At 34.9% G+C, this 24,825-nt stretch overlaps 1 protein-coding gene across 2 annotated transcripts; it reads right to left on the bottom strand.

The window, feature by feature from the left end:
* Nucleotides 1–128: 128 nt before the first annotated feature.
* Nucleotides 129–23,651, bottom strand: pip (heparan sulfate 2-O-sulfotransferase pipe). 2 transcript variants are annotated; one of them, XM_066401774.1, is made up of 7 exons: nt 23,321–23,651; nt 1,837–1,979; nt 1,718–1,785; nt 1,391–1,668; nt 1,175–1,331; nt 633–912; nt 129–582 (listed from the first exon to the last, which is right to left on the bottom strand). In XM_066401774.1, the coding sequence occupies exons 1-7, from the start codon at nt 23,380–23,382 to the stop codon at nt 410–412; spliced, it is 1,161 nt and encodes a 386-aa protein (XP_066257871.1). In that variant the 5' UTR covers nt 23,383–23,651; the 3' UTR covers nt 129–409. The 2 variants fall into 2 exon arrangements, with proteins under 2 accessions (XP_066257871.1, XP_066257869.1); XM_066401772.1 differs by having other exon boundaries at nt 1,718–1,979; nt 23,321–23,650.
* Between the last annotated feature and the right edge of the window lie 1,174 nt (nt 23,652–24,825).

Here is a 24,825-nt window from a genome sequence, read left to right as displayed (position 1 = left end):
CTCTTATTTCCAAATGCGCACTCATTTCTTATGTATTTTTATTAAGGAATACGAATTAGTAACTCTTCAGGAAGTACAGCTTTAATTAAAATGAAACGTACAAAGCCTAACAATACCTTATAAGCAAACGCAATATTTACAAGCCTCCGAAGAGAATTTGATCACAAATCATTAAGATAGGATAAAGTTAAATTAATAGCAACACTTAAAACAACTTAAAGATAACATTTTCGACATCATATCTATATACTCACTTTTGTGCACACAACTTAGGTATCTACTCCGCTACGCAGAAGAGTAAGCTTAGAAATTTGATCTTTCTCTCATCAAGTCCACACTTTAATAAAAAAAAAACAGTCACACAGCCAAAAAATAACATAAATAGTTTAAAATCTCCTCATACAGTTCGTTATGGCTTATTATTCAACTTTAAGGCGAGATACTGCTTATGCAGCCTTTGCTTACAAAACTCGTAAAACTCAATCTCTTTTGTGAAGTTTCTGCGTACGATGTCCTTGATTTCCTCACTCACTTGAGGCTTAAAGTTGTTTTTGTTGATGGGATTGTACCGACTAATCTCATCTAAAACGATAAAACTAAATACCAATCTATTTAAATCCCTAAAAACTTACTCCAATATATATCTGATGCTCCTTTAAAAAACCTGGGAATATAGTGCTCTAGAACAGCTAAAGTAGTATTCATCTCTTCAAGAACACCTACTACAGCATAGTTTTCTTCTACTGCACGTTTCGCCCTCTCCAGGGCTCCTTCAGTGTTAAAGGGGAGGCAATCTATATGGTGCCCGCAAAAGAACATGGATTGTCTTCGATGGTCCCCTATGCCCTCTCTCACTTCCCCTCGTATGTATCTACATTCTCTGTCTTCAGAAAGGACGCACTGCTCGAAATCCTACAGAAACAAACAAGTAAGTGTTTACCCGGAAGAGAACGGGAGAAATATTGGTACTTCATTAACTATGGCGAAAGAAGCTGATGATGTTCTACATTGCTTTTACTTTTACTTATTATTATTATAGTTTATTTAGCTGCACCTATGTACTTTAATAACCGAGTGTAGATATAATTTCATAAATAATTTAGAAGCAAAAGGGAAAGGTACTATCTTAACGGCAATGCGCATTGCACAACTTAGGCCAAATTCATTCTATTACCTTTTTAAGCCATTTTGGATCTGGCAAGGGCAAATCGGGAAATGCTAGTTTTCTCTCCACGTAGTACCAAGGTGCTCGTACGTAGTAGTACCATGATATAACTCGTTCCACAGGGTCTCTGACCAAATTTATGTAGATGGGTTTAGGAAGTCCAAATCTACAAAAAAAATATGATTTAATTCTTATAGGAACACTTAACGATAAAGCACCACTTACGAGGACACATTTGTGAAGCACACGTGCTTGATAAATACTGAAGGTGGTTCGTAGCTGGACACTTGAGCAGATAACGAGGCCTGATCTTCAGGGGCTAACCTAATGGTTTCTACTCTTTGTACCTTGTCCTGATGGAACCCAAAACCGTTTCTAATGCTCAATCGTCTGAGAAGCTCCATAAGGGTTTGAGAGCCTACTTTGGGCACTCGGTTGAAGAATATCACATCTTGTTCTGCTTTCCTCGTGTTGTTTATCTGGTTTGGTTGTAGCGTTGACATCTATACAGGGGATGTTAAGCAACAGTTTAATTAATAACCTAAAGCTTACTTCTCCAGTGCTTTGCAACAACTTCATCATGGCTTTGACCCCTGAACGCTCTTCAGGCGCGCTGCCACCTGAAGAGATTTTTTCAACGGATGTGATTCTGGATAAATTGCGAATTTTACCAGAGATGATTTGATTAGAAGAAATAATGTCCTCAGGCTGCAGTCGTACTTCCATTTCTCTGAGCTTTGTGTTCAAGTCCCGGGTGTGGAGGAATAAGAAGAGCGTGGTGGATACCGCCACAAGGGCTACGAGTTCGCTAGTTCTGCAATCAAAGATGGGAGTTAGTTATGTAATGCTCATGGGGTGATTAAAACCCATAAAGCACTTAATTAATATGCACGAGATTACGTATAGAAAATTGTAGCATTTATTACTTATCCAACACTGGCGAGAGTTTAGTCTGTAAGCGCGATTTAATAACCATTAAATTTGTTACTTAAGATTAAGTGCTTAATCTAATTACCCTTCGATAGTTACGCAATCATCTTCGAGCAATAACTGAGCTATCAGATGCCCAAATCGGAAAGTTGGAGCCATAAATCATGTAGGTGTGTATACCTCAACTGGTGGTAATTCACGTGCGTAATAGCATGGGGGAAGTACCTGTTTTCGCACTCGTTAGGAAAGTAATCAACTCGTGTCATTTTGCAGATTCTCACTCGATACACAAAACCATGATTTTCCTAGTTGGATACATAAATGGCCATTTAGGTGGTGTCTTCAGCTTGTCTTCAAAGAGTGGCAATATAATTTGGTTTCATAACTAAAACGCTACATGGAAATGTTTCTTCATCGTTTCTGAGACCGATATAGATTCCTTATTAAGCAATATAAGATGAATGAGGAATTTCTCATCATCAAGTCCATTATTTCTTTATTTAACAATAAAGCCAACGCCCTGCTAATAATAAATAATAATAGACGAGTCCAAGAGATATATAATATAACCGACCTTACTTTTCTCCTGAGGATTACATGCATCGTTCCATGGAAAAAATTCTTTAGAACGGAACATACGGTCGCACACCATCAGGTGAAAGGTTCGCTTTATACCCAGTCACGTGCTCTGTTGTTAATCTTATTACCTTCCTTGGGTACCAAGTCCGAGACCGAAGATCTATCGTCCTTTGTAATGCAAATTTGGCAAATTAATAACATGCGGCATTGATTCTGGGGCATGTGCGACCACTGTCCGTTACCTCTGTGGTCTGCCATTGAAGTTCCGCAATTTATTAGTTTGACCGCGTCCAACAGGGCATGTCCAGGATGTGGGCGGATGTTAAAACTGATTTTTTTAATAACATAAAAAACCTTTTTAATCGAGTTAGAGCAACAATTTATTATCTCATAAAAGGAGAAAGGACTAAAGGAAGAGAGAGATTGTTGATGAAAGTACATGTAACTTCATTACCAACCTCCTATACCAATCTTCTTATCAAAACGCGTTTAAATGGGTGAAGTGGCTTCCTCAACCTCGATGCCGTGCATATTAGGCTTGGTGTTAAGCTAACACAATCAAAATCAACTTTTACTATAGAACGTATTTGTGGTTTCGCAATTTAACCAGTTTGTGCGTATGCGATATGAACATTAATTTAAAATTCTAGATCATCGTTATGTAAAAGTCGTTTAATTATGCCGATGATACACGTTACAGCAAACAGCGACTAACAGTTCGATGGGCCTTACGCAATGCTCCAGAGTATAGACAACGCAACACATAATAGAAGAAATGGTGCGCTATTTGAAGAATTCATCGGATGCGCTTTTAAGACTTTTTTCCTCAAATTTAGAATATAGCTCAGTCAAAGTCAATTTTATCCGTTTTTATGTACTAGAATATTTTTTTAATCCTTAAATGTATGATTTTTTAATTTTCACTGGAAAAATTCTATTATACCGGATGGTTCCTAACGGTGTTCTGATATTTAAAAAAGTGATTTTCTGGACTGTTCTAAGACGAAAATGTTATATAAATGTCTGTCCTAAAATGAGTCGTTTCCGAGATACAGTTTGTACGAGTCTATGTTTCTAGCGTTTTTTTTTTAATAGAAGGGAAATGTACTTTTTGTACTGCTGTGTAGGTACACCGAGTTTCAATAAAGTACCTTGTGCCATTTTGAAAATACGAAGAAAAATATTTAATTTTTCTTAATATTTAACACCCTGTACCTCGGAAACAACTCACTTTAGGACATATTTATATAGTATTTTCATTTTAAAATAATCCAGAGAATCAGTTCCTTAAATATCACACCCTTAGAGGTCTCCCTGTATGTATGTATTGTAGGTTATTATACAGGGTGTTTCTTGATGAAGAGTAAAAAATTAAATGTGCGAATCATGAGCTTATTTCAAGATAAAAATTGTCTTAAATTGCTTTCATTTTGATTTAAAGGGTGTTGAAGTGTAATTTTTTTTCAATTTTCATTAATTTCTCTGTTATTTGTAAAGATAAGAGAGCTTTTTTTTATGATAAAAAAATAATATATAGTGTGTAACATTTAACTAGGAATATCGAAATATCACGAATACTAGGCATTCTGTAAGGAAATGTGTAGTATCAAATTTTAATCACTATGAGGGGGGAATTAATTGATGCTAAAGTTGATTTCCCTCCACCCCCCGTGTGAGTGTGGTGGGGGTTAACTTTTTAACTTCAAATGGCAATCCCTATTTTCTATGGATTTGGATAATACAGCTAAAAATAAGAAAAATATGTCCGGAACATTTTTTCCATTCATGCTAGAAAACACTGCAATTAACGAAATTCAATTCATATCTTAAATGGCAACTTTCACTTCCAAAAAAATTCTATGGTAATAAAATGTGATAAATAAAAAATAACGCAAACAAATAAAACATCCACTTTTAAGCATTCTGTTGATAATACTGCTTCACGATGGAGTATTTGACTGCAGAAGAGAAAATCGAAATGGTTTTGGTATATGGAGAAGCTTGTAGGCATTTAGATTATGATGTCAATTTCTACGCTCAGCGTTTTCCTGAAAGACCAACGATCCCCAACTCCTTTCTATCGTGTGATTGAAAAATTTATTTATGAAGGGACTGTAAATCAGAAGAAAGGAAGTCGTCCAGCTACTGTGTGTGGAGATAATAATCAAATTACAGTTCTAGGAGCTGTGACTTTTAATTTTCAAGTGAGCACAAGAGAAATATTAAAATTATCAGAAATTTCTCATATGAGTATGTGGAGAATACCGAGGATACACAAGTTTCATCCTTACCATATCTCATTACACGAAGAGCCCCACGAAGAAGAATTTCAAAATCTTTTAGGCTTGTGTAGGTGGACATCTAAACAAATACAACGAAATCCCAATTTTTTCCGTTGTGTATTACTTTTTGACGAGTCATCGTTTAAAAATCATGATACAGTTAATAGGCATGATATATATTACTAGAGTGTTGAAAATCCGCATTGGCTTCGTCAATTTGAGCACCAGTGTCCTTGTACTGTCAACGTATAGCGAGGAATCATTGACAGCAAACTTATCGGTTCCCACATAATTGAAGGCAACTTGAATGGTGAAATGCGCCTAAATATTTTGGAAAATAAATTGCCTATATTACTTCAGGACTTAAACTTAGAAGTATGTCAGAACATGTGGTTTCAATATGACGGTTTTCCGGTTCACTGTTTTGCGGAGACACGAAAAGTTCTTAACCGTAATTTTAACGATCGATGGGTTGACAGATCTAGTCCGGTGAATTGGCCTGCGAAATCTCCAGATCTTACTTCGCCGGATTTCTTTTGATGAGGATATTTCAAAGATCAAGTTTATAAAAAAAAATATCAACGACACGTAAAGGTATGATCCTAAGAATTATAAACGCGTATGCTAATATTTCAGAAGACACACTTCGTAGATGTGATGAGTTTTACAACAGGGATAAATAATTTTCATTAATTCTAAAGCAGATACCATTAAACCTTTCGGTAAATCTTAAGTGGAAGAGAAATTGAATTTCGTTAAATATAGTATTTTCTAGCATGAATCGAAAAAAATATATGACACAAATTTCTTTTATTTTTAGCCGTCTTATATGAATCTGTAAGAAAAGAGAATTGCCACTTGAAATTACAAAATTAATCTCCACTCCGTCCATAGAGGGACGGAGTGGAGAGGAGGAGAATCAACTTTAGCACCAATACTTTTCCCTCTTTGAGTGATTAAAGTTTTATACTAAACATTTCTTTACAGGATGCCGAGTATTCGAGATATTTCGATGTTCCAGGTTAACTGTTGAACCCTGATTAGGTATTAATTCTTTTTTTGAGAAAGTGACGTGTTTCAAAAATGATACACCATACATTACAGACATGAATAATATTGTTTAATTGCTAAGAAAAGAGTATGAATATATTTTCTTACTAATTATTATGAAATAAAGAGAAACAATTTGATTTTTTTTGAACATATGTAAACATTACGTTTAAAATATTTTATGCTCAAGAGTTTGCATTGAGACATTTAACAACGTCTTGTTGAATCTGTTCTGAGTTCTTCATGATCAACCTTGTCTAAGCGCACTACTTAAATGCTATTGTTGGTAAATTTGCTCCTTTTTTCTTTTTAAAAAGTGCATTTTCAATGCTGGCACTTGGTCGTCTTCTTTTATTATCTCTGCAAGTACCATACTTTATAAGGGTTTCGGTTAACTTTGAGCGGAATTCTGCTAAGTCTATGAGGTTTTTTTGTGATTGACACTCTTTTCTTGACCTACATTTTGAAATAGGACCCATGCGTTTATGACACTAATATCTAAAAGATGATAAAATAGGCGCAGATATTACTTTCTTGTTTTCATGTTTACACGGTAACGGTCTAGAAAGGTGTCCGTTAAGTCTGCACCACCCATGAGCGAGTTGTACTCTCTTATAACTTTTGGACAAAGAATAGGGACTCTTTTTTTTCTCTTTTTTGTCATATCTTTTTATTGTTCTGACAAGTTCTGCTCCCATGTAAATTGATAATAATATTACTTGTTTATCATCTTTCCAATTATTTCTGTACCGTTATAACTGGTCACGTTTTCAGCCTAGTGCCCCCTAGCTATATTATTTTTTATAACTTCATTTTTAGCAAATAGTTTACGCTTCTTACCTAAACGATTACGTTGTTCTGTTCAAGACAGAATATTCCTTTTTTAACAAAATATTTCATAAGCGATAAGTTTGTAAATTATCGAGTAAAGTAAAAATGTGGTTGCGATTTCTTGGTACTTCTCGTGCATGTCGCACAACTGTACTTTATACAGCTCCAAGTTTAGGACCACTTTGAAGATGCTCATGAATTCGTTTTCAGGGATAAATTTCAAATTGGTAGGCATATCCTCATAAGCAAGAAATTACAATAACTTAAATCCCCATTTGTGTAGCTTATTAGGTAAATACAGCTTGAGGAAGTGACCCATCTCAGTGGCACACATCTGTTCATCTACTGATAATCTTTGTTCAAATGGTATGGAACTAAATCTTTCATTTAGATATTGAATCACAGGTCCTAGTTTACGACACCGAAGACATATCCCCAGAGACGGTTCCGGGTCGCTACAGCAGGGCAAAGAAAACGAGGTTTTTTAGTGGGTAGACACTCAGAGGACTTCATTCGACATAGAAAAAACTACGTGGAGGAAAGTCTTTCAGGTGAATTCCACACTATCCAGCCGCCAGAACAACAGTCCTGGTGTCTTTCGAACTTTTTTTCTTAAAATGGGCCAAGGAATCACGCCTTTCATTCCTGAACCATTTTTTAAAACACTCTCTATACCTATCGCTTTTCAATAAGTTTGTATTACTTTACTACAGAGAGTGATACTCCTTATCACTTTGCATGAAATTCACATACCCACACTCAGCACACTTGATCAAAAATTTTATTGTTTTATAACTTTTTATGAATAAAATTTTTTTAACGAAATTTGAGATACAACCATTTTTAATTATTCTAAAGTTATTACTGAAGTTAAATTTAAAATAAACAATTCCCTAATGTCTTTTCTAGAATTTTCGCCATGAGAAAGGAATAAAGTAAGTCTTGGATTTTAAGTGAGCATAACAAGAACTTGTCACAAACTAAAGTTTTTGATGCCTTATAACATATCAAATAAATGATCCAAATCGAATCGCAAATAAAAATTTTACAGGGGTGTTCCGCTCTAAAGTGGGCCACACTGTAGATGGATCAAAAAAATGTTAGTTATTTTTGATGGGTAAGAGTAATCAACCTCGTTGTTTTCGAGGAGTCAAATGGTTGCCATTCAACTACAAAGCAAATGCAAAGTGTGGATTACAGAAAAACTTTTCGAAGGATGGTTGAGGAAGTTAGACGAACGATTTCGAGACCAGAAAAGAAAAATTATTTTTTTTAGTGACAACTGTCCGGCCCGTCCAAAAGACATCCAATAAGGGTTAAAATGTATCAAACTTGTTTTTTTTCCTCCGAACATCCAAATTGCAGACACTTGATCAAGAAGTGATATAAAATATTGTTATTGCCGCAAAACTGTGAAAAAATTTTAAAGTTCTTCGAAGGAAACAAAAACATCAACATTAAATTAATAGATGTGTAAATAATGTGTTGATGAAATAACTAATTTATGGCCTTTGGATGTAAAACCTGAGACAATTTTTAACTGTTTCAAAAAGGCGGGTTTTAGATAATTTTCTGAGTGAGATGAAGAAGACTAATTTCCTCTGATTTTTTTAAGTCAGCCACAATTGGAATATGAGACTTGGGAAAATGCCGGAAACATCCAAGGTGTTATCTTTGATGATTTAATACTTAGATGATATTGCTACTTCTGATATCCCACACAAAAAGAAATGTCGAACTTTACAGTTCTAAAATTGACTATGCGTACTGTACTGTACTATTAGAAAGCAATGAAGATGTTAGAGAAAGTGATGTAATGGAGGAAGACTTGGAAGATGATTTGCAGTAACCACCATCAAATGAATTGGTTGCAAATTTGATAACTGTTTTGCGTTTGGATTTAGAATGATGTATAACCACTGATTTACAGGGCATATAAGGTGTAACATTTAACACGGAATATCTCGAATACTCGGCATCCTGTAAAGAAATGTTTAGTATAGAACTTTAATCACTCAAAGAGGGAAAGGTATTGGTGTTAAAGTTGATTCTCCTCCTCTCCACCGTCCCTCTATGGACGGAGTGGAGATTAATTTTGTAATTTCAAGTGGCAATTCTCTTTTCTTACAGATTCATATAAGACGGCTAAAAATAAGAGAAATTTGTGTTATATTTTTTTTTCGATTCATGCTAGAAAATACTATATTTAACGAAATTCAATTTCTCTTCCACTTAAGATTTGCCGAAAGGTTTAATGGTATCTGCTTTAGAATTAATGAAAATTATTTATCCCTGTTGTAAAACTCATCACATCTACGAAGTGTGTCTCCTGAAATATTAGCATACGCGTTTATAATTCTTAGGATCATACCTTTACGTGTCGTTGATATTTTTTTTTTATAAACCTGATCTTTGAGATATCCCCATAAAAAGAAATCCGGCGAAGTAAGATCTGGAGATTTCGCAGGCCAATTCACCAGACCAGATCTGCCGATCCATCGACCGTTAAAATTATAATTAAGAACTTCTCGTGCTACCGCAGAATAGCGAGCGGGACAATCGTTATGTTGAAACAACATGTTCTGATTCACTTCTAAGTTTAAGTCCTGGAGTAATATGAGTAATGTATTTTCCAAAATATTCCGTTATATTTCACAATTTAAGTTCAATTATGTAGGGACCGATATATTTACTGCCAATGATTCTTCATCATATGTTGACAGTCCAAGGGCACTGATGCTCAACTTGACGAAGCCAATGCGGATTTTCAACACTCCAGTAATACATGTTATGCCTATTAACTGTATCATGATTTGTAAACGATGACTAGTCAGAGAATAATACACAACGGTAAAAACTGGGATTTCATTTTATCTGCTCGGATGTCCACCTACAAAAGCCTAAACGATTTTGAAATTCTTCCTCATGGAGCTCTTCGTGTAAAGAGATATGATAAGGATGAAATTTGTGTATCCCTGGCATTCTCCACATACTCATATAAGAAATTCCTGATAATTCTGATATTTCTCTTGTGCTCGCTTGAAGAATAAAAGTTACAGCTCCTAGAACTGTAATTTGATCATCTCCACACACAGTAGCTGGACGACTTCCTTTCTTCTGATTTACAGTCCCTTCATAAATAAATTTTTCAATCACACGATAGAAAGGAGTTGGGGATCGTTGGTCTTTCAGGAAAACGCTGAGCGTAGAAACTGACATCATAATCTAAATGCCTACAAGCTTCTCCATGTACCAAAACCATTTCGATTTTCCCTTCTGCAGTCAAATACTCCATCGTGAAGCAGTATTATCAACAGAATGCTTAAAAGTGGATGTTTTATTTGTTTGCGTTATTTTTTATTTATCACATTTTATTACCATAGAATTTTTTTAAAAGTGAAAGTTGCCATTTAAGATATGAATTGAATTTCGTTAATTGCAGTGTTTTCTAGCATGAATGGAAAAAATGTTCCGGACATAGTTTTCTTATTTTTAGCTGTATTATCCAAATCCATAGAAAATAGGGATTGCCATTTGAAGCTAAAAAGTTAACCCCCACCACACTCACACGGTGGGTGGAGGGGAATCAACTTTAGCATCAATTAATTCCCCCCTCAGAGTGATTAAAGTTTGATACTACACATTTCTTTACAGGTTGCCTAGTATTCGAGATATTTCGATATTCCTAGTTAAATGTTACACACAGTATAGAATGAATACCTAACTGATTTTCTTCATAACAGTTTAAATAATATTACAATTTTTTTTTAATGAAAATAAGAACTCAGACCATTCGCAAATAACCCAATTACTCAAACAAAAATAAAAATATGTATGTACGCCCGTAACTCGCATTTCATGTTATGTATGCACAATGTTCTAGTATGTTTGTATGTTTGTAGTATGTCGTATAATATGTACGTATTTTAAACGGTATACACTTAAAATACATAGATATTATGCGTTTTATTTGATAACCCGAAGTCTAGACAACTCTTTTTTTATGGCCAATCACGACTCGAGTTATCGAAGCTCGACTATGCTATACTCATTCTGCATACCGTATCATTTTTGATATAGACCAGTGCAATACCAACGTATTTAGCAAAGAAACGCTTATTAGCATAAAATACAGTTACTCACCTAAAAAACGTTTTTTAGCAAAAGTAAATTTTCAAAAAATTTGATTTTATTGTCACTTTTAACTTTCATGAACTTCTTCGGGCGCGCCAAAACAATCTGTCAGTTTAATTGTCATATTGACAAGTGCGATGATTTACTTTTGTTTTTTCTTTTTCATATCTCGTTTGAGTGCATCGAGCTACCGTGGCATACAGTCAAAAGTTAAATTTTCAGTATGGTTCATTCTTTAGTTACGAGTTAAAGACAGTGGTGTATTTTTGAGACACTACACAATTAAGGGTTAAGATTTCGGGCTGTTCCTCTTGGAGGTTGAGCTTCAGAACCTGACACCCTCTACAGGGTATTAGAATTAGAAAGCAAATAAGTCACACGACCTGTTTTCGCCATTACCAATTTTTCTCGTCTACGCACAGTAGCAACAATAAAATAACGGATAAAGAGGGAAAGTGACGGCACTTTTGCAGATAATACTGTAGCAACATTCACCGCAATAACAATATTTATTCAACCACTTAAATCTGACAAAAACTGTTTCTAACTTTCACGAAACAAGACTGATTTGCCCCCTCAGACCTGAAGCATGTGGCGGAATAATTGTTCGGAGCGACCCAGAAATTAGTGAGTCATGAAGCCACCCAGCGAGATGATCATCGTTATCATCTCCATTGTGTCCAAAAATAATTAGGCCATAAACGGTAGCAGAAGAACCACTATTCGCGCTCAAATTAACATAACCAATTTATCAAGGTAATTAATATATCGAATACCTGATTGACTCTGTTCAACCCAGTTCAAGAGCATAGCGAAATGGCTTGACGCTATGCACGAATTTTTACAGTTGTTTCCTCACGATGATTGGCGTTATTCCTATAAAATTCTGGTCATAAATTCGTCTGAAATGGCAGTGATGAAATATAGCTGAACGGGAACGTACACAATCTTTAACCTGGTGGACTAGATATATCAATAGGTCTATATCACGGTAGAATATAACGGATTAGCACGCTGATTTAGATTTAAATGGTGGAACGCGACGAAAAGCCACTTGCAAATAAACATATTTAATCCGACCTTAAAGAAGGAGCATCAGCATATGACGATTTATGATCCCTTTGGAACAAAAGAAAATTCCTACCCTTCCATTCAGATTCTTTGCCATCGCAATCGGTCGAGTAGCTCTGACGAGGGCAGTATTGAACGGGATTTTTTTGAAAATGTAGTTATTGACTGGTTTCGATATACTATCAAACTGGCTATCTTGACAAATGGTGAACTTCCGTTCGCTCCTGGTTCAATTCAGCATTCCTTTGGATATCTTGATAAATGGTGAATTTCCAGTTTATATATCGCTCATGGTTCAATTTTGGTCATAAACTTATACAGGGGATAACAATAGTGGCCCATAACAATAGTGGCCCATAACAATTGGGCCACTATTGCTATCTTCTAAACCGTAAACGTTACAAGTTCGGTTAAATCAGACAAAAGTTGTCAAATTTGGTGACAAGTTAAAATCTCGAGGCACTGTTGCTAAAATTTGTTCGGTTTCGGAAGTGTTGGGGAAAAACGAATTTTTTCCGGAAACATGTTTCGTTTTTTTATATTTTTAGGTTTGTCTTTTGTCAACTATAAATTTTATTTTGCTCTAATCCTAAAACTCTAATGCAGAACAAAATAAATTAGGTAGCTCTTTCGAAATAAGAAACTAAATTAATGATCCAGGTCATTATTGAATTGAATCCAGGTCCATATTTAAAAAAATGAAATTAGTGTCGGTATCTCAGAAACTAAAAGTGATATTAAAAAAAATTTAACATTAGTGTGTAGAGCTTTAAAAACAGATAAAATGTTGTAAGAAACACATTTTTCGAAAACCCTTAGTTTTCAGTTTGTTTACAAAAAACGTTTTCGGAAAAAATTCGTTTTTCCCTAACACTTTCGAAACCGAACAAATTTTGGCAACAGTGCCTCGAGATCTTGACTTGTTACCAAACTTTTGTCTGATTTAACCGAACTTGTAACGTTTACGGTTTAAAAGATAGCAATAGTGGCCCATAGCACCGTGTACGTTTACTATAACATCTTGATGAACGATGTGATGAGCGAAAACAGCATCTTCAGAATTTTTACCCCCAAGACACAAGAAATGTGTCGTATGCCTCATCTATTAATTCAGCCATTAGTATCGCAAAATATATAATTTATATTCATAGTTTACGGGCTTACTGACTAGGAAATAAACAACCATGATGGACTACTTTTGGGTAATAGTGGTAAACCTGTAAATAGACTGCTTTAACTTCATTTTATAGCGGTATAATAATGTGTTTGAATTCTAAAAGCGGAACTGTTGATTGCAACTTTTAACTTTTATGTTTCTTCTCTAATCAAATCTTCCCATTGCTGCAAATGTGTGTCATTAGTTTTTTTTTGTGTTTTGCCTTAAGTAAGTTATAATTGCCAGCAATGGGATGTCGTTCTAGTACTGTTATTTGCCATAGAAACAAAGTCACTTACGTGTTTGTAATTCGACAAACAATAAAATTACCATTCCCCATCTGCTACAGTATGGATTAAATAAACGTTGCATTAGGTTTTGCGCAAGTAAATCAAGGTGACATGTTTTTAGAGAACAAGCGATTTTACATAAGAAGTTAAATTGTTAATAAATTGCATATTTGAGAGAACTTGTAGATTTTTCTCATCAGTTTTTGCCTTACTATGTCACCTTTTACGGCCATGATTTAACGATGTCTGGTTTATTATGCTCCGCTAAGTAAAAGCTGAATTGGAAAACTTGAATTCCTATGAGAACTATTCCGTTTTTTTTTGGAAAATATGATCAACATTTCAAAATCTCATCAATACCCGTTTTATACGGAACCGGTGATCGTACTAATTACGAGCCCCAACAATTATATAGGGTGACCCAAACTTCACCAGCGTATTGTATATTTAAAAATATTTTTAAAAAACTCTATACAACAATGATCGAAAAATGGTTCGTAAAGAAAATACAGGGTGTCGATTTTTCTCTCCGTTAAGTTTAACACTTTAAGTTTGGGCTACCCAGTATGTTGAAACAATCAGTTATTTTTTGAAATAAATCTTCTGGACTGAGTTTTTAGTAAATTTACTTGGTTAAGTGAAAATATATAATTATTGACATTTTAAAAACAGTTCTAAATCATTTTTGTTTGAAAATTATAAATATTTCTTTCGGTAACATATTTAAATAAGTACCTCTATCGGAAAACCCTCACAAAGAAATCTTGGAACAATAATAACAAACAGTAATAAATTTTAAATTATAAATATTAATTAATAGGATGTAATGTCTACTTTAGTTTCTATAACTGTCTGAACTCTATCAGGTATTGAGTCCACAAGACTTTTACATAAATCAGGGTTATCCAACATTTCTTGCAATTTAACGCGCAATTACGATAAAGTTCGTTGAAGATTGTTTCTTAATCGCTGCTTCATTTTATGCCGAACTTTCTCAATTGGATTAAGATCCGGGCTATTGGGAGGATGCGATAAAACCCTAACATTATTTTCGCCAAACCATTTTTTAGTAGATTTGACAGTATGAGAAGAAGCACCGTTTTGCTGAAAGATAAAATCGCGTGACGAATATAATTTTTCTGCACTAGGAAGCAACACGTTTTGAAGAATGTTTTGATACTTCGGCGCATTTGTGTCTTCTATAAAATGTAATTGTCCCAAGTCTTTGGACAACATATAACCCCACATCATAAAGCCTTTTGGACGTTTCACTGTCTTTGTAAGGCAGTCCTTACGGAAAGCTTATCATTTAAATATCCATTTGTTTACGCTACTTTCGTACTTCGGTGGTATCTGTAATTTAATAAATAAATTTTTCTCAAGTTATCGAATAAAAAACGTTCCTTAGCTGTCCAATAACTATACCGTTTGCCCTACTTTATTTACCGATTTTTATCGATTTTCCATATTTTTTCTTCAGTTGCCCTTAACAAACCATTGAAAGAACACCTCGGCATTTCTGTTTTTCAGCGTACTATAGAGTCAAAACTGAAACACTTAACATTAGAACATCGGAGTGTAATATGTATTTTACACCAAGAAGGGTGTTCAAAACGGGAAATTGCAAAAATATTAAAATATCATACAAAGGTGTTCACAGCACTTTGGCCAAAAAAAAGAAAACAGAGTCAAATTATGATAGAAAAAGAAGCGGACGGCCTAAGACCACTACTCATCGTTAAGACGCCTTCATTAGAGTTACAACCAAGCGTGATCGATGTATCATTACACCTCAAATTGCTGTAGCAATCAAAAAAGGGCGAGAGAGAGCAATTTCCACAACCATTCTCAAGAGACACCTTCATGCTGCTGGTCTTCGAAGATGTGAGGAAAACCTAAGCTCACCACCATCAAACACAAGGCAAGTCAACTTTAATGAGCTAAGAGGCAGAAAGACTAGAATCAGGACCAATGGAATAAAGTTCTATAAACGGACGAATAAAATATTTTTGGGTCTAATAAGGAAGTGTTCGTTTGCCGATCTCGCAATGAAACAGCATGAGAAATGTACACAATGCCACCCGTTAAACATAGAGGGACAACGTAGTGGTTTGGGGATGCCTTGGGGAAGGCCAAACTGGGTCTCTTTATAAAATTCAAGGAATTTTAAGCAAAAAAGGATATTTAAAAATCTTTCGAGAGCAAGCGATTACTTCTGGCTTAAATCTCATAGGATCACCGTTTGTCTTCCAGCAAGACAACGGCCCTAAACACTCATAAAAACTACAGATTATCTAGAAAAACTAAAAGAAGCAATAACCATGGAAATCATGGAATGGCCACCGCACTCTCCAGATTTTTCCCCAATCGAGTTGGCACGAGATGAATTGGACAGAAGAGTGAAAAATCGTTCTCCTTCAACTTTGGATTTTTCTAGAGAATGAGTGGACACAGCTGACAAACAAATATTTTTAAAAATTGCTAAAAAGAATACCGAAAATTTGCGAAGCAATAATAAAAAACATATGAGGTTATTTTGGTGAGTCCAAGCTATAACTTTAATTTAACAAGTTCTCTTTGCTTATTTAGAAATTTAATTTTAAAACTCCACTCTATTTTCATTGTACGCTTTATTGCTATTGTATTTTCATTCTATACATTGTATAACTAAAAATAATATTTTTTCCTTCTTAAAATTGTTTTTACTTCAAAATCGTTAAGTGCTTCCAAATCTTTGGATGGTAGTGTATACTTGAACTGTAACAAAATAAATTTGCTAAAAATTTCAGTCCAGAATATTTATTCCAAAAAATAACTGTTTGTTCTAACATATAGTTGTTAGTGCTTGTACTTGAATTATGAGGAACCGTTTTTTTTTTTAATTGTTAGACTTACTAGGAGTGCTTTTGAATGTGTTCAATACTGATTCAGACTTACTAGGGATTATTTTAAATTTATTTGAAACAATGGTTTCCTTGAAAATTTCCTGTTTTCGGTCTGAGGCGGTAAAAAATCAAAGCGGACAGGTTCGAGGCCCTAATTAACCCTTTATTTATCATCAAGCACTGTATAGTAGTCCCTCCTATAACACGGTAGGTGCGATCCGTGTCATGTAAATTCGTGTTGTATGAGTCATTTAGATTATAAAAGCACAGTTGACCTCACATAACATGGGTTCGTATCAGACGGACTCGTATAACACAATAAAAGAATGAGACAGATGTCGATTTTATTACGTTTTAGCTCCAATAATTAATAAACTTTCGATGTCGTCGTGCGACGTCCTTGTGCTTTTCAAATTTTGGACAAACTGTATTTTTAAAGGAAATCGTCTTATTTTGTTCCTGATCGTAATCTACATTAAACATCTCCAAAAAAAAAAATATCGTGTGATTTATTTTATTAAACATAAATTTTAAGAAAATGAATCTTTACGAAGTTAAACTTGATTTCGTTTAGAGGAAGTACTGCAATGTACTCTTATCGTACGTCTATGTACAGGATGTCTCAAAGTCGACGCCCCTATACCTATTTTACGAAAATGGAACGTAGTATGAAAAATTTAAACTATGGATCTTCAATGGAGTTTGATGACCGCCATTTTAACTTGAAAAAGTTCATTGCTAAAATGTTGGAGTAACTATTTACGACATAATCAATGACATTTTTTCCAGAAACATACCCAAATTCTGACAAAGTTATATTGATTCTATTTTTCCACACAGCTTTTGTTAAACAATTTCTTGCTTATGTGTTATCGTTTGAAACCTATACGTAAAAACGTTTTGGGAATTATGGCAAAAATATTTAATTTTACAATAAGAACTAAGCAAACAACAATTAATTCGTTTTCATAAAACTAAATAATAAAAAAAACAAAATAAATATTATATTTAATTTAACATATTTTCAATACGACTTCACCCTTCTGCAAGGCACACTTGAAGTCTCCGTCTAACTTCCATCACAATAGCCTTTCTTAATGTTTCTTGTGTTAACGCATTGTGATAAGTTCTTATTTTTCTTCTTTAAGTCTCCCAAATCCCTTGAAAGGCTTTTAAAAACTTTATTTTTAAGGAATCTCGACAAGAAAAAGTCTATGACAGTTAAGTCAGAGGATTTTGCTGGCCACCGCACAGGCCCGTTAACGCTAATAGAGTTTTGTCCGAACGTGTTATTTAGGTATTGCTCCATAATAAGAGGTTTAACAAACTAGATATAGGAATAAACGAAAACTAGTCGGATATTTGTGGGCTTTCGTGTCAAAATTTTATACTTATTACAAAAAAGTTCTATCAGAAAATAAGCATATGTAGCCCCCAAAACGTTACGCCAGTGATTATTTAAAAACTTTCTTTTTGTAAATATATTTCAAATCCGATTTTATGATTACCTACCAAATTTCAACACTCTGTGACTTCTCATTCACCAATTAGAGTCAAAAAACCACTTTGCCGGCCCCATCTTTAAATCGTCATAACTTTTTTAAAAAATGATTTAGAAAAAAAAGTATTTAATATTTTATCTTATATTAATGTGTAGAATATACCTATCAAGTAGTCCGTACCTCTGAATCATCCTCTATTTTTGCACTAATTCTTAAGACGTTTTTGCTTACAATTTTTAAATGATAACACATAAGAAAAACATTCTTTAACAAAACTTGTGTGGAAAAATAAGATCAATGTAATTTTCTCAGAATTTGTGTATGTTTCTGGAAAAAATATCATTGATGACGTCATAACGTGTTACTCCGACTTTTTATAAATGAACTTCTTTAGGACGAAATGGAGATCACTCAACCCTATTGAAGACTCATAGTTTAAATTTTTCATATTACTTTCCGGTTTTATAAAATAGGCCTAGGGACGGCCAATGTGAGACACCTTGCATATCACCCTTTTTTGCCAATATACCTTGCTGGATTTTAGTTTCAATTATTTGTAAAAAAGAGTTGACCTTTATAGTGAAAATGTCTCCCCTTTTCTTTGAAAGAACTAAAGTTTGAGTACATATACGACTCGTATGACACGGATTCATACAACATGGAACGTACCTACTGTGTTATAGGGGGCTTACTTTACGCGAACCATTTATATGCTGATATGTAAGTAATTACTCTAGATGAAATCGGATTTAATTTCACAAAGACTTATTTCCCTAAAACTTGCTTTCCTAAAATTTAAGCTGAATAAATTAAATCACACGATAATTTTTTTTTAGATACGTTTAATGCGGATTACGACCAGGAACAAACTGAGACGATTTCCTTTAAAAATACAGTTTCCCCAAAATTTGAGAAGCAAAATGACGTTTAGTGTTATGAGCCAAAAGTTATATTAATTATTAGAGTTAAAACGTAATAAAATTGCAACATGTGTGTCATTCTTTTACCATGCTATACGAATACAATCACAATTTTTCCGCCGCGTTATACGAATCCGGCTTAGAGTATGAACAAATGTTATAAGAAGGTCTACTGTACTCCTTCATTCATAGATCCCGTTATTTGATTTTTTCACCACAACGGTTATCTTATTTTTTCGTTTTAATGCTTTACGCCGCTGCCACTTGGAAAACGAAAAAGGTGTGAACTTAGGTGAAAAATATACCGGATTAACAGTTAAAAAAAAAACTTGGTGGCCACCTTTTCCTTTTCCTTTTTTTCCCTTTTCTTTTTCCTCTTTTTTGCTGAAGACATTTTTAAATCGCTTAAACCAAATGTATTTTACTAAAAAATTGTAGACGTCAATTATCGATGCGTGAGAGAAATACGCTCAACAAGCTAAAAACCGAACATTTCACCCATCGAATTTCATTATCAATTGACAATTATTGTTTTCTCAAATTTCGCAATTTCAAATTGAAGGCAAAAAGCTTTTACTTTCCTCAGTCATTACTACTTATAATCAATTAGTAATATTTTTACTTCTTCGCGACAACATAAACACTTACACCTCAGAACTAACCATGTAAAATTTCTATCCATTAAACACTTGAGTTTTCTAGACAAAACCTCAATAAAATTGAGAAAAGTAAAAGGAAACTTTACAATTGATTGTTGAATTCGATAGTTGTGCAATCATACATGCAAAGCAATAATAAAGCAATGATCTAATCTGAAGTTTAGTGCAGGTCGTATAAGTAAGAGCTTCACTGGTCGATTTGCTTTCTTTAATATAATAACTGGTCATTACAGCAGATGTGCACGGATGTGAAAGGTGAACTGAACGTCTACCATCAGCGGCGGTCTGCCTTAATTTAAATTTACCTGGCCAATGTCCATTGTTGGAGTCATCTTAAAATTAAGAAAGCCAGGTAATTGCAACGGGACAAATTTTACAAAATGAACCCCAAATACGTGCTAATTTAGTTGGCACATCTAACTACAGCCGTAATTACTGCTTAATTTGAACGTAGTTTTTAATTAAAAAACTTGACTGGAGACGACTACTTAAAGAACTGTGTCAATGGTCGCATGGAGATTTAAGATACGGCACTGCGGTACCATCTGAATACTTCACTGCTTTCGGCCGAGAAGAAATTTTTAAGGTCTCGGCTAAGGCTACGTTGGTCCTCGAGATCTGGATCATTAGGTTAAATTTCGTTTTTGGGCTTCAGAGGCTTGAGAGAGTCTACATTAAATATGGTAATTTATCTCGTCTCGATTCAGATTGAAAGTGAATTTTGGAGTCGATCCATCACCTACAGTGTCATAAGGAAAATATGTTGGTTTCGAGTATGTTATGTTTCTTTTGTTATTAGTCTGCGTTATACGGTAACTAGGTCGACTAATGAATGTTTTGTATAACTTTGATTAGTACAGAATTAGCAGTTCTGCTGAGCGAATGGGTGATGTTATGCCATTGAGAGTGATGTTTGATTCTTCTTGGAACGAGAAGGAACAAGAGTCTTTTTATCTCTTCCTCATGGAAATAATGGAAAATTTTGTTCTCAATACTGCTACGAAGGCAGAAAATACTGAAGAATCGCATTTCATACATATCGTTTCATACAATTCCTTCTTTTTAGAACTACACAGCAAATTCATATTTGAAAGAACAAATTTGAAGATTCGAACGTAGTTCGCAATGATTTTATATTACCGGCATTAGGTAACAGTCAATTGTTTCAGCTAGCTACGTTCGCAATGGGTTATCTTCACGATTTTCGTCGAGACGTGGTGTTAGGGTTAACTGGGATTAAGGATCCCAGGAATTAATTTTAAAGCCTATTAATACAATTTTTCTACGGGTTCCTGAGATATTGATACTGAAAATTTGAAAAGTAGCAAACGCATATATACTTTCCTCTGGACACCAATATATTTTTCCATAGATTTCTATGTAATATCGACCAACAGCAGGGAATTAGGGTAGGAAAACCTGAGTGCCAAGATCAGTGAAGGGAAAATGAGTGTTTACGGGTCAGAGAAATATGCAGATGTTTCCAGACTAGAAAAGCAGTTTTTCTGGATCATAGGGCTTAATCAATGGTTCAAATCAACCTTCACAGCAAGCCTACTTCCCTTAAAAGGGTACACGTGGGTTATTAGATTTTTTAACCGTTATTAAGGTCAGTTAGGGATTCTATGGATTCTCCATCAGTTATCAAAGACTAGAAAATTTATTTTCTCGATCTAATCTCGATCCTTACGGCCTCTTCTAGATATGCAATTGCCAAGCGTTGGCGCTTTTTCTGATGCTATAACTTTTAGGGTCACCAATTTTGTTGCGCAATTTACGACAATGGTCATAATCAACACACTTTTATCCGCATTTTCATGGAAAAAAAATGTAAAGCAAGAGAAAGCGCCCGAGCACCTGTTGTCTTATCTCAGGCTAACAATAAGTGGACGTAATTTGAATTTCCACGCGCGTATAGGCTTTTTCCCGTAAGGCTTTTCCTGTTTAAGCCTTATCAGCCCATGGGCGTTATACGGGCAAAAAGCGTGCCGGAAATGTTAGGAGATCTATTGTCTGCCCGGAAATGTTTGAAGATCGATTTTCCGCTCGAAAATGTTAGAAGATCTATTTCCGCGGCCCTGCGGTGGTATTTTCTCCGAAATACTATTGAAATTCGTCGTGTTTGTTATATGCGTGAAAGTATTGGGTGTTTTTCTTTCTACAGGCCTGAATAACGAATTTGTCATTCACAGCACCAATGACTAAATTAGACATTCCACATTCAATGGCTATAACAATAAACTTTTAGGTTCTAGCGGCGTTGCTCAAGACGGAAATTGGTGTACTTACATGTTTGGTAATAGTAATGCTAAAAAGCTATAACTTAGATCGATGTTGATGATAGGGTAAGTGTAGCAATTCATTCTATTACTGTCCTCGATAGTGCGCAAATAATGCACAAATAGCGTAATTTCGTAGAAGCCTAATGGCATGAAATAATACACATCGGGCAGTTGCCTGCAATTTTCACTAACCTACATTTAATTGTTTGCCATTGGTTCAAATTAAAGTAACTATGTGGCCGTAAAAGCAAAAAGGTACAAGTTTAATGCGGAAAATAGATACACATTTAATTCATTCACAGAACAGTGAAATCCGACTTGTAGAAAAAGCTGTAATTGGAAATCTTGCGGCGAAGCCAGTTAATTGAATTTTTCACATTACTCAGACGATCGAACAAATCAGAGAATCTGTTTTGGATTTATTTGGGAAATAGTTTTCAGAAGTTTAGATTTACATAAGAGGAACTTGTGCTGTTCACAGTTGCGAGAGCAGCTGCGTCTTGAAAGTGGTAATGGGGTTCTTTACTGTACCACAACAAATTGATCTGTGTAATAATCTAAAAGCATTTATAATCGAGGGACATTGACAAGGTCTAGTTACAGCAGCTTCAATTTTCAACACTTTTAGTTCTTGGCACTCAGCGGTGTTGACTCTACAAAATGGGCAATTATTCTCTTGAAATACAATTAATTTTAATTCTTTTCCCTGACATTCCTATATAGCAGAAGTGTCTTCAACAAGAGCAGGGTTAGTTTAGACCTCATAGAGCCCATCACTCTAGTTCTATGGAACCCATACCTATAGTTAGGTCAATTGATCTTTGCATATGGCCAGATGACGCACCTACTACGCGCCCCCTTTAAATAATTGTGCAACATCCCTGAATGTACTAAGGGCGCTGAAACGCATTTTTTACAAGTTTAAGACATATGTTTGAGGTTTCTAAATAACACTCCTGGCAACATGGACAGCATATTATATTGAGCTTCGTGTGCCTAATGCCGCATTTTTAATCCAATGGCGCTTACTTCGTCAGCAACACTGAAATAACAATTTATTGCATCGCATGAATATTGATGACAGCATGGTAATAACTTGCACGCAAAGATCCATTGACTCAACTATAAATGTAAATGCCTTCATTATTATAGGTCTTTTGGTTTTTGCACAATTTCCAGCCATAAATTTAAACTAAGTTGATACGTGGAATTGTGAAAAAGGCTCATGGGTGCCATATAGGTGTTTTTAAAATTTATTTTATTGAAGATTTCCTAAAATGTTTTTATAATATTTCCTCATTTATACAGAGTTTTTAGGTCAATAGAAATAATTCATAAATTCTATAGCATCCATATTTATGGGTATTAAGCACCTACATTCACCAATTTTTCCCATTTCTGATATTCCGGTCTCGCCTCACTTAATGTAAAAAAATATGAAAACGCTTGTGCCATTGACCTAGAGATTCTCTCCATGACCAGAGGTGTTGTAGAAAATTGTTGTTCCCCATCGGGCAATAAATTAACATTTCTTGTTGTTTTAATTACTGAAATATTCAGAAACGAGATCATTCTGGGACTTACCGTTTCGGCAAAGAGAACCTCCAGTGCCGATACACTTGATCCATCTTCCTGATCAAACTCATGGTGGTTGGATACAAAGATATGTCTCTAAATACACATCACTAAGAAACAACTGCAGTTTCAGTCACAAAAAGATCCAAAAGTACAAAAAACTCATCCGGCATTCGCGTGGTGCGTGAAAGTATCTTGGTACCGCACCCGCCGCAATTTGGTTCTGCAATGAAATCTCTCGAACTTCCTGCTGATGGTTGGTCTTGTGACTCCCCTGCTTCCACATTTGGCCTACTCTCCACTTCATTTACGTGATTCGCATGGTCCGTTTTGTCCATGTAGCGATTCCGCTTTTTTTCTTACTGCCGATGTCACCGGTATAGTTTTTTCACTGCGACGATACGGGCGCACTTTGATTTGAAATTTTCCGGGTGTAATTAGTTTTAATGGTTGCGATAATTAGGTTTCCCTGTAGTGTAATTGGTTTAATGCGTGAGTACTTAGAAATTGATTTTAAAAAAATGCAATTTTATGGGAACAGCTTTGATGCGTTGAAAGTTGTGACTTGTGGTCCCATAAGATAGCCTCCGGGCAGCTCGGGGCTGACATCTCTGGACCTTTCGATTGGGGTAATTAAAAGGTCAAGGTGTATATTCAACATAGAGAGAAATTGACAATGAAAATACAGCAAGCTTGTCAATCTATGCGAAAAAATTCACAAGAGGTCGCGTATGTTGTGAAGTCTCTTTAAAGTAGGTTCTCGAATAGACGAGTAAGACGGCATTTTGAATAGTTTGTGATAGTAGCATTTAATAGCGATATTATCTATCAGTTTATATTCATTTTTTTGTTGCTGTTTTGATTGGTGGAAAACAGAATATTCGATTACTTTAAAAATTAGTATAGGCTTTCCGACTCCCCTGTTCCTGTTTACACCATTCTTCGTAGACTTATTTCCTATATGTATGTATATTCTTTGTTTTTTCCTCCACATTTGTTACTCCATCCACCCCATCTTATTAGCGAAAAATCCAATGGATCGGCTCATATCAAGAGCCAATATGACATACCACTATCCATAGGTCCACTCAGCAACATTACTGCACATCTCATTACATTTAAATGGCTTGAAGCAAGCACATGAATCCAAGACGTTGTTTGTCTTATCACTTTTCCACATATATGAAAATTTTGAGAAAACTTATTTAAAACGGAGTTGAACGAGGTGGAAGGCCAAATACATTGCACGTAACGTTTTGTATTCACTGTATGTTACACAATATTTACACCCACCAAACATATACCTTCTATCGATTCTTCATTCAACGGAGTCTCAAAACACGTATCTTATAGTCATCATAAAAACTATACTGCAATAAATATATGCTAATTGGGCATTTTTATTAACCGCAGTCATCAGGTGGTAATATTTAAAAGAGAAATGCTATATATCTTTAGTTTCTCTGTATGTTACATGGTCACTGCATATGAAATTCCTGGTTGTGCTTATGAAA

Source organism: Euwallacea similis, chromosome 23 (assembly GCF_039881205.1).
Source record: "Euwallacea similis isolate ESF13 chromosome 23, ESF131.1, whole genome shotgun sequence".
In the NCBI taxonomy this organism is placed as follows: domain Eukaryota; kingdom Metazoa; phylum Arthropoda; class Insecta; order Coleoptera; family Curculionidae; genus Euwallacea; species Euwallacea similis.
This window is presented reverse-complemented; position numbering and strand designations above follow the sequence as displayed.